The sequence below is a fragment of the Bufo gargarizans genome, chromosome 7 (assembly GCF_014858855.1).
Source record: "Bufo gargarizans isolate SCDJY-AF-19 chromosome 7, ASM1485885v1, whole genome shotgun sequence".
Lineage (NCBI taxonomy): Eukaryota > Metazoa > Chordata > Amphibia > Anura > Bufonidae > Bufo > Bufo gargarizans.
Window position 1 is genome coordinate 69,667,269 of NC_058086.1, and position 14,508 is coordinate 69,681,776.

Below are 14,508 nucleotides of genomic sequence, written 5' to 3' on the forward strand. Positions count from 1 at the left end.
GCCCACAAGTGTCATCCCCATTGTGTGTCAGGTGTCAGTCACAAAGAATCGCCATCAGTGTCCCTTTCAGTTTACGTGATAGTGTCCTTGCTTTAGGGTCATCCCTAGTGTCCCCACAATGGAGAAACCAATTATGCTTCTTTTTTATTGTTTGCATATTTTTATGTATAAAATTGGGAAAGGATATTAGAATTTGTATTAATTTTTGTTTTTCAATTAGCCCCCCTCAAAAGACTTGAGTAAGTTATCTCCTGATCATAGACAGTAACAGAATACTATTGCAATCACCACATCTTAGCAGGTAGTCTGTTATGGCAGGCCTGGGTGCATGCAAATGGCCACAGGCTGCCATAGCAAGCAATCAGAGCTCCAAAATTTCACCATGTAGGCTCAGACCGAAGGACAAAGGGAGCCACCTCCCTCTGTAAAACCCCACCAATGCCCTTGGTTACTATTGACAGTGGCATTTGAGGGGTTAAATGAGCAGAGTTGGAGAAATCTTCAGTCCCGGTCGCTGTCATAGCCCGTATTTATGGAGCAAGCTAAGCTCATGAGTGCGCTCTATACATCTCCTTAATGCAAGTTTGCATTAATAGGTTGATATCTGGATCAAGACATCCCCATTAGTAGCATGATGCATTACTGTTATCAGCCCATAAGTTCTCCGACCAGGGCCAGAGATCTCTTTAGTAGCACTCCAAATACTGATGTCAGTGGTCAACCTCTAATTCCAGCAGCCCATCTATTCAAGTACTGATGGTCAAAATCTATTCCAGGAGGCAGGAGCCCCACACTAATTTCACTGAGCATCAGTACTTGCAGGGGGGTATAATGCAAGGCTGCTCTAATGAGAGTGTGACCATTAGCAGCCCTGCATCTCCCTAGTACTGATGGTCAGTGCAGTGCCCCTTTCCCACCCCCACAGGTTCTGATGTGTAGTACAATATAGGGTCATGATGGTCATTGTGGTCAGCCTCCTATATATTTCAACACCCCCCATCTCTCACTGCCACTTTGGTCCCTGCAAGCCTGGAAGGCCTCTTCCTGTTATCTGTAAGTTTGTTTAGTGACTTACTCAGATGCTTTGGAGACTCCCGTCTGGGAATCCAGTAGTCCAGCTGTGGTTGGATTGGGTGGAAGGGCAGGGTAAGAGACATAGGGTGGGGCTAACTAGCAAACAGAGTTTGCAGAGTTAGCTCCGCCCACACATAATGTATGTCAGGACTAGAATGGAGGAGGAGCAATGTGTTATTGATTGAGTAAAGTTATAAGCAGTGCATGGCCTGGATGGCGGCGGGGAGTAAGTCCTACAAATTGAAGGGGACGCCGCTGGGAACCTCTTTAAAAAAAATACAAATCATATTAACTGGTGAACCACTTGAGCAAAAGTGAGAGCAGCTCACTGGGAATCTGCATGGTAAGGCAAATTCTTAGTCCAGGCCTTCTCAAGACCCTCTATTCTGTGATTTCTGGGGGTCCCAGCATAGTTGTAGATAGGTGATAAATGTCCATCCTAGCACAGCCCCATCAAGATTTGCTTTTCATTTGTAATTTAAGAGATGCCAGAGCTGAGGAATTCAACTTTTGCCTTTAAAAGGTTTCTGTCACCAGATTTAACCCTATTAAGCTAGCTGACGATAGCGATGCGCTAATGTCAGCTAAACCTAACTAGCCTACTCCTACTTTTATCTATGCCCCCGTTACGCATCGCATCTGTCTGCCAGCCCTGTGCTCTGGTGAAATCTCGCGCCATTCAGTATTCAGCGCAGGCGCGGTGAGGAAGCTGGCAGCTTGTGAGGTCAAAGAAAAAACAAAAACTATAGCTCTTAGAACATGGAGACATTAAAACATCATTTAATTGTTTAAAAAGTACTATGATTGTGTTAAAGTGAAATAAAAATAAGAAAGTAGACATATTAGGTATTGCCACATCCATAACGACCTGCTCTATAAAAATATCACATGACCTAACCCCTCAGGTGAACACCGTAAATTTTTTAAATAAAAACAGTGCCAAAAAAGCCATTGTTTGTCACCTAACATCACATAAAGTGCAACGCCAAGAAATCAAAAAGACGTATGCCCCCCCAAAATAGTACCAATCAAACCGTCACCTCATCCCGCAAAAAATTAGACCCTAACTAAGGATACTTTCACACTAGTGTTAAAGTTTTCGGTATTGAGTTCTGTCACAGGTGCTCAATACCGGAAAAAAACGCTTCCGTTTTATCCTAATGCAGGCATGCTCAACCTGCGGACCTCCAGCTATTGCAAAACTACAACTCCCAGCATGCCTGAACAGCCTACAGCTATCAGCCTTCAGCAGGGCATGGTGGGAGTTGTAGTTTTACAACAGCTGGAGGGCCACAGGTTGAGCATCCCTGTCCTAATGCATCTGAATGGAAAGCATTCCGTCCAGTATGCATCAGGATGTCTTCAGTTCAGTCCCTCTCACGGTATTTGGCCGGAGAAAATACTGCAGCATGCTGCAGTATTTTCTCCGGCCAAAATTCCGGAACACTTCCATTAAAAGGTATTAATGCCGGATCCAGTACCAAGTGTTCCGAAAAAATGGATCTGGTTTCCTGGTCTGTGCATGTGCAGACCTTTAAAAATGCAAAAAAAAATAATACGACGGAACTGCTGCCGGATCACACTGCCGCAGGTGTGAAAGTAGCCTAAAACAACAAATTTTTGGGTCACCTTGCCCCATAAAGTGTAATAATGAATGATCAAAAAATCATATGTACCCAAAAATGGTACCAATAAAAACATCAACTCTTTCTGCAAAAAACGAGCCCCTGCACAAGACAATCGGCAGAAAAATAAAAAAAATATGGCGTTCAGAAATTGGAGACACAAAAACAGAATTTTTTTTCAAAATTGCTTTATTATGTAAACTTGAAAACAAACAAAGAAGTAGACATATTTGATATCATTGCGTCCGTAACAACATGCTCTATAAAAATAGCACATGTTCTACCCTGTCAGATAAATCACAAAAAACTTAATATAAAGCAATTAAAAATCATATGTACCCCAAAATAGTACCAATAAAACTGGCACCTTATCCCCTAGTTTCCAAAATGGGGTCACTTTTTGGGAGTTTCTACTGTAAGGGTGCATCAGGGGGGCTTCAAATGGGACATGGCATCTAAAACCAGTTCAGCAAAATCTGCCTTCCAAAAACCATATGGCGCTCCTTTTCTTCTGCGCCCTGCCGTGTGCCCTTACATCGGTTTACGACCACATGTGGGGTGTTTATGTAAACCGCAGAACAAGGGTAATAAATATGAAGTTTTGTTTGGCTGTTAACCCTCGATGTGTTAAAGAATTTTTTTTATTAAAATGGAAAATCTGCCAAAAAAGTGAAATTTAGAAATTTCATCTCCAGTTTCCTTGAATTTTTGTGGAACACCTAAAGAGTTAACAAAGTTTTTAAAATCAGTTTTGAGTAACTTGAGGGGTGTAGTTTGTACAATGGGGTCATTTATGGGGGGTTCCCACTATGTTAGCCCCACAAAAACACTTCAGAACTGAACTAGTCCTTAAAAAAGTTGACTTTGGAAATTTTCTTAAAAATTGCTTAAAAAATTCCAAACCTTCTAATGCCCACATAAAGTAGATATATGGAGAATGTTAATTAATAAATAATTTATGAGGCATCTCTATCTGTCTTAAAATCAGAGAGATTCTAATTATTTTTTTATAAATAAAGGTAAAACATATTGACTTAAATTTACTCTTTACCATAAGGTACAATGTGTCACGAGAAAACAATCTCAGAATGGCTTGGATAAGTAAAAGCGTTCCAAAGTTATTACCACATAAAGTGACACATGTCAGATTTGCAAAATTTGGCCTGGTCAGGAAGAGGGTAAACGACCTTGGGTCACTGTGCCACCCACATTGTACAGCCAACAGCTTTGGACTGGTGTCTTGGACCACCAGAAGCAACTGATCTGAGGGTGCACAGAACATGTGTAGGGTTATTTGCATTCACACTTTAAACTCATTTCACACTCAGACCATGCGATCAACATTCCAGCTAATAGGTGGGCATACATGATTTTGATTTAAAAAAGTACCTCATATTTATTTTATATAGTAAACATAGTACTATTCCATATACATAGTCTATGTTTAAAAAGTGCTGTTGCATTGCGTTTGCTTTTACATTTGTAGTTTCAGCCATGGCGACTCACACCTGCGGATTTACCTCATTTTGCAGGAGGTGATGACAAACTTTTGTCTTTTGTCTTTGCAGTAATGCATTGTATATTGCATACATATACAAAAATTAAGGGGGTCATTTATTAAGATCGGCGTTTCAGAGACCGGTCTTAATAACCCCTATAGCTGGTGGTGGATCCGCTGAAATTATGAAGAGGCGCAGTTATGAAAAGCTTTCCACCTAGGGTGTTAGCAGGAATAGGGAGACATGAGTATGTGGAGCACTTGGCAGATTTGTCTTGTCTTTTGGGACTGTCTTAGACATTCCAGGAGAGTTGGCAAGTATAACTATGAGGAATGTAGGATACTCATTTAGGCACATTCAATGTTACGTTTATATGAAGAACATAGACATGATGAATAAGGCACATAAAGAGTAATATAGTATAGTGCAGAATATTATATACTGTAGTGTAGGCTAATATTGTATAGTATGATAAGTCACAGCACAATATAGTATATTCTAGAATTTTATATAGTATAGTTTATGCTACTATTGTATAGCATGGTAAATTATAGTATCATATAGTATAATCTAGAATAATACTGTCTAGAATATTATATAGTATAATTGATGCTTATATTGTATAGTATGGTAAATTATAGAAAAATATTGAATAGTATACTCTAGAATGTTATATTGTATAGCTATAGCATATACTAGTAGTAGCGAACCTATGGGCTCAGAGCCCTCCAGGAATGGGATTCAGCCAGTTCCCTGCAGTTCTCCTGATCCAGTTGTTAAAATTACAACTGGATCGGAGAACTGTGTTACCGTCTGAGTCCCGATCCGGTGCTCTGGCAGGTGACAGGTCAGCTGGAGATGTTCGTCGCCATTGCTTTGCGCACCACTGATAGTTTAGCTCCTTAGTTGGGTAGTATGTGTGTTGTGTATACTGTATATGGTGTATTTATGTATGTGTACCATGTATACAATGTATTTATGTGTTTTTCTATGGGGTATGTATATGTAAACATGTGCAGTGATGCCGCATGTCCGCTGTTGAGTAGGGAACCTGTTGTTAAAAATCCCACCCCTGGAGCTCTGTGGACCACGTGCAGGGCCAGATTATAGGCAGGCAGGCCCGGACTGGCAATCTGGGGCCAGTCAATCCGCTCTTTAAATGTGAGGAGGTGATGAGCTATGTATTATACTGCCCTGTATATGGAGGATGTATGTAAGGAGGCTGGTGAGGTTTGTGTGCCAGGGCTGCTTTTAAGTCCCTGTCCGGCCCATTTTAATGTATCATTTTTTTTTTTTGGAATCTTGTGGACTCGAATCCCGGTGCAGTCCCTGTATTCTTATGCACCGGCCCCGCTCACTGTAGTATAATCTTATGATCTAACCTGCATTGTAAAGATATAATAATCCATCTGTATTACTTACATTACAACATTAAGTTCCGTAGCAGAAAAGAGGGAGGAGGCAGGCCGGGAGGACGGGCGGGCGGCGTGTCACTCACTACGTCACGTGCCTGCACCACCCACTTTATGAATGAAGCAGGCGGCACGGGCGCGTGACGTAGTGAGTGACACGCCGCCCGCCCATCCTTCCAGCCTGCCTCCTCCCTCCTTTCTGCTACGGAACTTAATGTTGTAATGTAAGTAATACAGATGGATTATTATATCTTTACAATGCAGTTTAGATCATAAGATTATACTACAGTGAGCGGGGCCGGTGCATTTGAATACAGGGACTGCATCGGTCCCGCTGTCATTCCTAATCCAGATGCCGGCCCCCAGCCCCTGCATTGGGGGTCATTCACACTGCAGGGACACTGTTATGGGGGGGATCTGTGGATGGCACATAGCATAAGATGCTATATATGTGTTATCCACAGATCCCCCCATCACAGTGCCATCCAGAGATCCCCCATAACAGTGCCATCCAGAGATCCCTCATAACATTGCCATCCAGAGATCCCCATAACAGTGCCATCCAGAGATCCCCCATAACAGTGTCATCCAGAGATCCCTCATAACATTGCCATCCAGAGATCCCCATAACAGTGCCATCCAGAGATCCCCCATAACAGTGTCATCCACAGATCCCCATAACAGTGCCATCCACAGATCCCCCATAACAGTGCCATCCAGAGATCCCCCATAACAGTGCCATCCAGAGATCCCCCATAACAGTGCCATCCAGAGATCCCCCATAACAGTGCCATCCACAGATCCCCCATAACAGTGCCATCCGCAGATCCCCCCCATAACAGTGCCATCCACATATCCCCCCATAACAGTGCCATCTACAGATCCCCCCATAACAGTGCCATCCACAGATCCCCCCATAACAGTGCCATCCACAGATCCCCCCATAACAGTGCCATCCACAGATCACCCCCATAATAGTGTCATCCACATATCCCCTATAAAAGTGCCATCCAGAGATCCCCCATAACAGTGCCATCCACAGATCCCCTATAACAGTGCCATCCACAGATCCCCCCATAACAGTGTCATCCACAGATCCCCTATAACAGTGCCATCCACAGATCCCCCCATAACAGTGCCATCCACAGATCCCCTATAACAGTGCCATCCACAGATCCCCTATAACAGTGCCATTTACAGATCTCCCATAACAGTGCCATCCACAGATCCCACCATAACAGTGCCATCCACAGATCCCCCCATAACAGTGCCATCCACAGATCACCCCCATAGCAGTGTCATCCACAGATCCCCCCCTATAAGTGTTTGAATCACTTTGTTTCTTACACCGTTCGCACAATTCTTATGTACAGGATTCGTAGTATTCGAGATTCAAAAGATTCGATAGATTCGAGAACCTTTTCGTATTCGTATTCGAAAGAAATTGGATTCGTCCCACCTCTAGTTTTTTGTATACTAAAAGCTCAGTATACAGGTTAAATTGCATGTGTAGGCACTTTGCGATAAATAAGTGGGTTTTGGGCTGCAGTCTGGGTACTCGGTCTATGAAAGGTTCGCCATCACTGGAATATACTAATATTATATAGTACAGTACATCATAGTGTAAAATAGTGTCGTCTATAATATTATTGTGTAGTGTATGCAAATATTATATTATGATATAGTGTATGATGTTATAGTGTGATATATACTATAATGTAGTGTATTATAGTATAGTGTAATATAATATAGTCTATAATAATATTGTATAGTGTATGCTGATATTGTATAGGATGATACATTGTAGCATAATACCGTACAGTCTAGAATAACATTGTCTAATAATATTGTATAGTATAGTCTACTCTAGAATATTGTATAGTACATATACACACACACTAATATTTGCACAGTACAGTAACATCATATATTGTAGCATTGTGTGAGTACTGCACTGCAGGACACTGACACGTAACCTGTCTGGGTTCTGTGGCTTATGACATGAAAGTTAGGCAAATTTCATTAGCTATTGGTTTAGAAGGGACACCAAATCCGTATAGTGGTCCTTTGCCAGGTATGCGAGACCCAGAATGCTCTCAGCTCACCGAGCTCCTGAGTCAGCTGGCATATTGTGCGATATTGCATAGGAGCTCCATGAACAGCGGACTCTTTCGCTTGTTGATCCACTTGACCAGCACACTCAGCTTTTTCCAATCAAACTGTTTATTCCATCATTGTCTGCAGCTCGGCAGCTAATGAAAAACGTTGGTAGGAAATTTACGCTGTTTGGAAGGGGCATATTAGGCACACATGGATGGATAGACAATATATTGACAGTTCAAATTAGCAGCTCCACTGGATTCTGGCTGGGCAGCGCTAAGATTTGCTTTATCTTTGTTTTCTATTATTTTAGATAGTCACATTAAGCCTAACATAACAAAACTAAATGTAACAAAAGTAATAAATGTGATAGATGTTACAGTGACAACTCCATCTTACATGTGAGAAAACACAGCAAATAATGAACCCAGATAGAAATGTCGGATTGCTGCAAAACTTTGCATACAGTTATGTCTCAGGCAGATATATAAATGAATACAGGTGTGGTCTGATTGGACACTGAGTCTTGCCACAAGAGGGCGTAAACATGCTTCCCCAGCTGCCCTATAAAAGGCTCTCAGAGGTTACTTTTGGGTAGTATACCTCTTCGTGAGAGACTATTGACTGCTAGACATGCCTCTACAACGCATTTAAAGACATTTTGCCCAGTTGACAGACTTTGAGAGGCTGCATATCATTAATCTGAGAGAAGCAAAATGGTCCCTTTGATAAATTTACCGCCATGTAAGCCCTTATGATCTAGCTGTTATAGGAGGTATTGGGAGCTGTAGTCACATAAACACATGCACACACAGCAAACAGGCCCAGACAGATCGCCCAGATAGACCACCAGTAGAGAGGATCATTTGATCTGCTGACAAGCACAAACAGTTTTGCTGTCCACCATCTAGACACAGGTGGCCCAGTCGGTCATCCATAGTGGTGATACGAGAGACACTAATAACTCAGTGATATGTGCAGGACGTCCTGCGCCCACATGTGTTGCCTCTTAGGACAGGGCTTCCAACCGGTATTTTTTAGCGGGATAATGCTCGCCCACATACAGCAAGGGTTTCCCACGAATGTCTCCACCAGATTGCAACACTACCAGATTGCCTATTTTTGCCAATTCAGCATTTATGGGACCAGCTGCGATGCCAGCTCCAGCAACCTACAAGTGTGCAGGATCCTCAAGCCCAACTGCAACATCTTTAGGCAAATGTGCCACAGGATACCATACAGAACCTGTATGCCTTCATGCTCAATCTTATCTCACATTGTATTCAGGCTAGAGGAAACCCAACAGAGTACTAGAACCTCTTTTTAATTTTACAGTTTTACCCAATAAACTTAACCTTTTGCTCAAACTTGTAATCACTTATATACTATGAATTCAGAAACTCTTGAGTCAGACCCCTCACATTTCAGAAGGGAAAATACAGTTGTAACCAAGAGTGGACTGATAACATATGCCCCAGGGCCTATGGCCAAAAGAGACCCACAGCCCCCTGGTTGGTAAGAGTTTTCCTTAAAAGAGATCAGATAGGATTACTATCTGATTGGTGGGATGAACCAGTGGTGGTGGTCTCCATTTTACGTCTGTATTTGTTTTGTGAGGTTGTACCAAATTGACGCACAGTAATAATATGTTTGGTGGAAGTGCAATGTGGAGTACGCCTATGTCTGTAACAATACACCAGGGGATTGCCTGGCATGGAAATGTTTTTTTTCCGACTTGTACATCATAAATGAGTCTTAAAGTTGTTCTAATCTGAAATCCTGGCCTACTTTTCACTCCACTTCTAAAAGCGGCAAGGCTCACCTAATGTCAATAAAGTTGACCGAATAATGCACGCGAGCATCACTTGAAGTTTTTTATGCCATAGAACTTGCATAGTAGATTTGATAAGTGACCCTCTAAGTGCCCAGGTCGGTCACAGTCCACCTTTGGGTATACTGTAGCGATCAATGGGGCATAGAAGTTTTATGAAGCATATGGCATGTAAATGATTGCAGAAGTTTATCCCTACTTCTAGAATAGACACATTTAATATGCTTACGGTGTAATTAAAGGAGATATGTAGCAATGAGTGAACCCGAACTGCAAAGTTTGTACCGAACTTTGCGAGTTCGGGTACCTGGACCCGAACCCGGACTTTTTCACTGAAGTCCGGGTTCGGTGTTCAGGTCATTTTATTATTTTCCATTATATGGTTATAGCGGAAAATAATAGCATTCTTAAGACAGAATTCAAAAGAGTATGGCAACTTAGAGGTAAAAAAAAAACCTCACCTCGTCCACTTGATCGTGCTGCCAAAGTATCTTCTATCTTCTTTCAGCAGGACCTGCAAAAGAACCTGCGATGACGTCACCACGCTCACCACATGGTGAGCGTGGTGAGCGTGATGATGTCATTGTAAGTACTCTGGCAGGTCCTCCTGAATTAAGATAGATAGACCTGCAATTACGTCACCGTGCTCACCACTTGTTGAGTGCTGTGATGTCATCGCAGGTCCTTTTACAGGTCCTGCTATAAGAAGATAGAAGACACTGTGGCAGCACGATCAAGTGGCTGAGGTGAGTCATTTTTTTTAGCCCCTAAATTGCCATATTCTTTTGCATTCTGTCCTAAGAATTCAATTTTTTTCTGCTATAACCATGTTATAACGGAAAATAATAAAGTGAAGTTCGGGTCCCCATTTACTTCAATGGGGTTCAGGTTCGGGTATAAGTTCGGGTCCTGAACCCGAACTTTGACCTGAAGTTCTGCTGAACCCGGCGAACCCGAACTTCCACAGCTTCACTCATCCCTAGAGATATGCTACCTGTGACAGGTAACAGGCGACCATCAGTTTTCTGAACTTAATTTTAGATTTGAATGGAGAAGAAAACATAATGTACAGTTCTAAAGATTAATACAAGACCACCTTGTTGACTTGGAGTCTCTCAGGTTCCGTTCCGTAATTTTGTTACCTAGAATAGCGCTGCATGCAGCACTGCTCTTTCCATCAGATCTGCCAAGATGGGTGAGAGAGGCTCTGAGGCACTGTGAACACTGTGAACTGCATCACAGCGTCAAACAGGAATTTTACATTCAGGGAGCCCAGTGGAGCAGTACAGCTAAGGAGCGGGGAGCCCGCACTCTAAAGCAGGTAAGTATGCTTCCCTTCGCAAGTCTACCCAGGAAATAGGGTTTTGCCAACTCCACCAAAGGTTCACAACCCATTTAGGTATTGCAGGTAGTAATTAGTTATTTAAAAATAAAGATGTCCTTGAAATTTGATTTTACACCTGACCTTCAGTTTAAAAAATACTTTGGAGGAATTTGAAAGTCTCAGCATAGCTTGTATAGAGTTCATCTTCTGGCACCGAAACCTTGCCAAGATGTGCCAAAATGATGATGTGCCTCTTAGCAATGTTTGCGCATCATATTCCAGGATATTCTTTTATGAACACTGGCATTATAAACACCAATGTTTGTAAATTCCCCCATAGTGGAACTTAAAGTTTGAGATACAAATTAGGTTAAGTAAGAAAGTAAAGGAAGAAGTAAAAAGGAGCCAGACAGTTACCAAAGGGCCCATACTTATGAGAAGCTGACCCGTGGCTGGAAACCCCATTAGTTTCCAGCATAAAAAAAGGTCCCAGTACTAGATTTAATGCAAAGATAAACACCAATGCTGGATTCACAGCTACACTGCTCAATACTGTTGTGTATGTCCACCATGTTGATGCTGCTAAGGGTGTGCTACAAAAAGATAGGGGAGAAGGATCACCTCTTCTGTGTGTGTGCTGTGTATAGAAGACATCATAGCAGCTAGTCTCCACCCCTACTAGAACTGGGAAAGCTAGTGGTAAATGTATGTAGGTCATATAATGGCCAGAAATAGTGTTTATACTGTTGTACATACACATAACAGCCTATTATGAAAACTAACCTGAAACGAAGGTTACAGTAATATTTTCTAATCACTGAACTGATGATGTGAAGATGTTCTCTAGCTGATTTATTTATATGTTTTATTTTTTGCAGGTCTTAGAGGAGAACATGAAACTGGAGTGTAAGTGTCATGGAGTATCAGGATCTTGTACAACAAAGACCTGCTGGACCACACTGCCAAATTTTCGTGAAATAGGATTTCTATTGAAGGACAAATACAGTGAAGCTGTTCAAGTTGAGCCAGTTCGAGCCAGCAGACATAAGCGACCGATGTTTCTCAAAATCAAGAAACCGCTGTCATATCGCAAACCAATGGATACAGACTTGGTGTATATAGAAAAATCTCCAAATTATTGTGATGAAGACCCAATATCAGGCAGTGTGGGGACGCAGGGTCGACTGTGCAACAAGACAGCCCAGCATACGAGTGGCTGTGACTTAATGTGCTGTGGAAGAGGGTACAATACCCACCAGTACTCTCGTGTATGGCAGTGTAACTGTAAATTCCACTGGTGCTGCTACGTGAAATGTAACACATGCAGTGAAAGAACAGAAGTTTTCACCTGTAAATGAGAATGTTACCCAGATGAGGACATGTTTTAGCCCTGGGAACTAATATCGTACATTTGCACAAGATCTTAAGCCACATACTGCAAGACTGTGATCTAGAGTTCCATTCCCTTGTAGGAACCGAAGTGAATGGGCCATTGTTGTCTTTTCCATGAGTATCTTTGAGATCTCATCCATGGACAGCCTGATATGTCTAAATTCTTCATTGTAGATTTGTTCAGACTGTCAACAGCTATAAAGAGTACAAGGCAGAGAAGACCTTTTTTGGGGAGCTCTCTGTATCTGGGGGTCATTTCACATAACTCATGTAATGATCCATTCCAGCAAAGAATACACTACAGTTTGAGAGATGTTGGGTAGGTAGCCATAGCTTTTACACTGTGTTCATTCATTATTTTTCTGGATAGACATGAATCTGCTGAAGAATCAAGCCACTGGTGGTACACAGAGGAATATTATACAAACAGCCGCTATGTTAACTGAGCTAACAGGATAGGTTAACAATGAACTTGTGTGACTTCCCGCTTGGATTGTACAGATTAAGGTTGCTTATGCTCCTAATTTTCACACCATCATTTATTTTTATTTTTTTTAATTTTATTTTAGGTTTTTAGTTCTTCTCTTATTTTTGTTTTGTTAAGTGAGGCGCTGTTATATACATTATAAATATATTTTAATTATTATTTTTGTTGGCACAGGGACTTTAAATATTAGTGATGATATTTAACAATATATTTTAGAGTAAACTAATATTAATTTATTTAACATAAAAAGAAACCTACTGCCATTTGGAACTGTCTCATACTGAACAAAAAAAATATTTTTTTTTTTCATTACTTACAAAATGAGATCTTTGTATTTCAAAAACTGGAGGTGTAAATAATATGTATTACTCTGATCCCATTTATAGCTGTGCACAGGGTTGCCCACCAAAATAAAAAAAATTCTGGATGACTTATCCTAAACTCACGGACAGCCAATAGTATTTATGGGCAATTGGAAAACCACAATAAATGATAAAAATTATAAGTAATACATGTCTATAGCTCAATATCTAGTCAAGAACCAGCAGTCTAAAAACAATCATGGACACATCTATTTTTTTCACCGACACAGGAAAAAAGTAGCCTATTTTTATGGACTGTCCAGAAATTTCTGGATGGTTGGCAACCCTGGCTGTGTACAAGGGATAATCTTGTTTGTTTTCCTGTTTTATGGCGAAAGCAGACATCTCTTTCTTAAATCTTTTAATGCTGTTTGCTGCTAGCTGTCTGGAATAATCACTCTCGATATTTAATTTTCTTATTCATTTTTTTTTTCTGATTGTTTTTTTCTAAATTAATAAATTTAAATTTAATTTGTTGAAATGTTCCAGACAAAATTTAAATCTTATGGAAAATGGACCATACGGAAAAAGAGTATATTTTGTAAGAGAGTATTTTTATATGAATATTTTATTTATATTGTATGCCTGTCTGTATAATTCTATCATCTTAATTTTTTTCTTACCCAGTATCTCACTTGTGTATTAAGCAAATACATTCAGATTTAGTCTGCGAGCATCCAGCTTACTATGATTTTTTTTCTCAGTCTGATATCAATTCTAAGAAATATTCAGTGTTTTTTTCATTTGGTTAAGGGATTTTTTAATTTTTTTGTTAAGGATTTTACAATAAATTAGATGCTGTGTGTTTTCTGATGAGCAGTTTACAGAATACACATACTGATAGAGGTCACATAGCCTACAGTTTGTCAAATGGCTTAAATTAGTGATTAGTATTAAATATTTGCTTTCTTATCCCATTCGGAAGAGGGGGAAAAAAAGAGAAAAATCAGATTTTGCTTTCCACATGCATCAGTCATTAAACTCTTTGGTTATTATAAGCAAATGTGCTGTGTATGCTGCCTATTAAATCTCTATATTGTGTTACTGTCAAATTTGATTTTATCACTGACAGACTGTAGACTATGACTGTACAAACTAGCTTCACATACACAGCCTGATTCTCACAGATAACACACAAAGCTTCCCGTTTTTTTTTTTCAAATCTGATTGCGCTGAGCACTTGCCTGCTTTGTCTCCTCAAAAATGTGGGATGCTAAATGTTAACAGTAAAATAACATACATAAATAATACATAAATAATACATAAATAAATATATACATAAATTAATTAATTAGGGCAGGATTTGTTTTAGTCTTGTGTAAATTTTTGGTTATTTTTGTAAACAGTGTTAGACCAGTGTCCAGTCCATCAATGTATAAGATATCAGAATAGGTTTTAGGGG

General features: G+C 40.5%; 1 protein-coding gene across 3 annotated transcripts in view; it reads left to right on the top strand.

The window, feature by feature from the left end:
• The window catches only part of LOC122943907 (protein Wnt-7a), a 75,261-nt gene extending 61,934 nt beyond the window's left edge, over positions 1 to 13,327 (top strand). For all 3 annotated transcript variants that reach the window (XM_044302025.1, XM_044302026.1, XM_044302028.1), the window contains exon 5: positions 11,744 to 13,327. In XM_044302025.1, the coding sequence (XP_044157960.1) occupies positions 11,744 to 12,223 (480 nt within the window). In that variant the 3' untranslated portion in view covers positions 12,224 to 13,327. The remainder of the gene's footprint in view (positions 1 to 11,743) is intronic.
• The last annotated feature ends 1,181 nt before the right edge of the window (positions 13,328 to 14,508 follow it).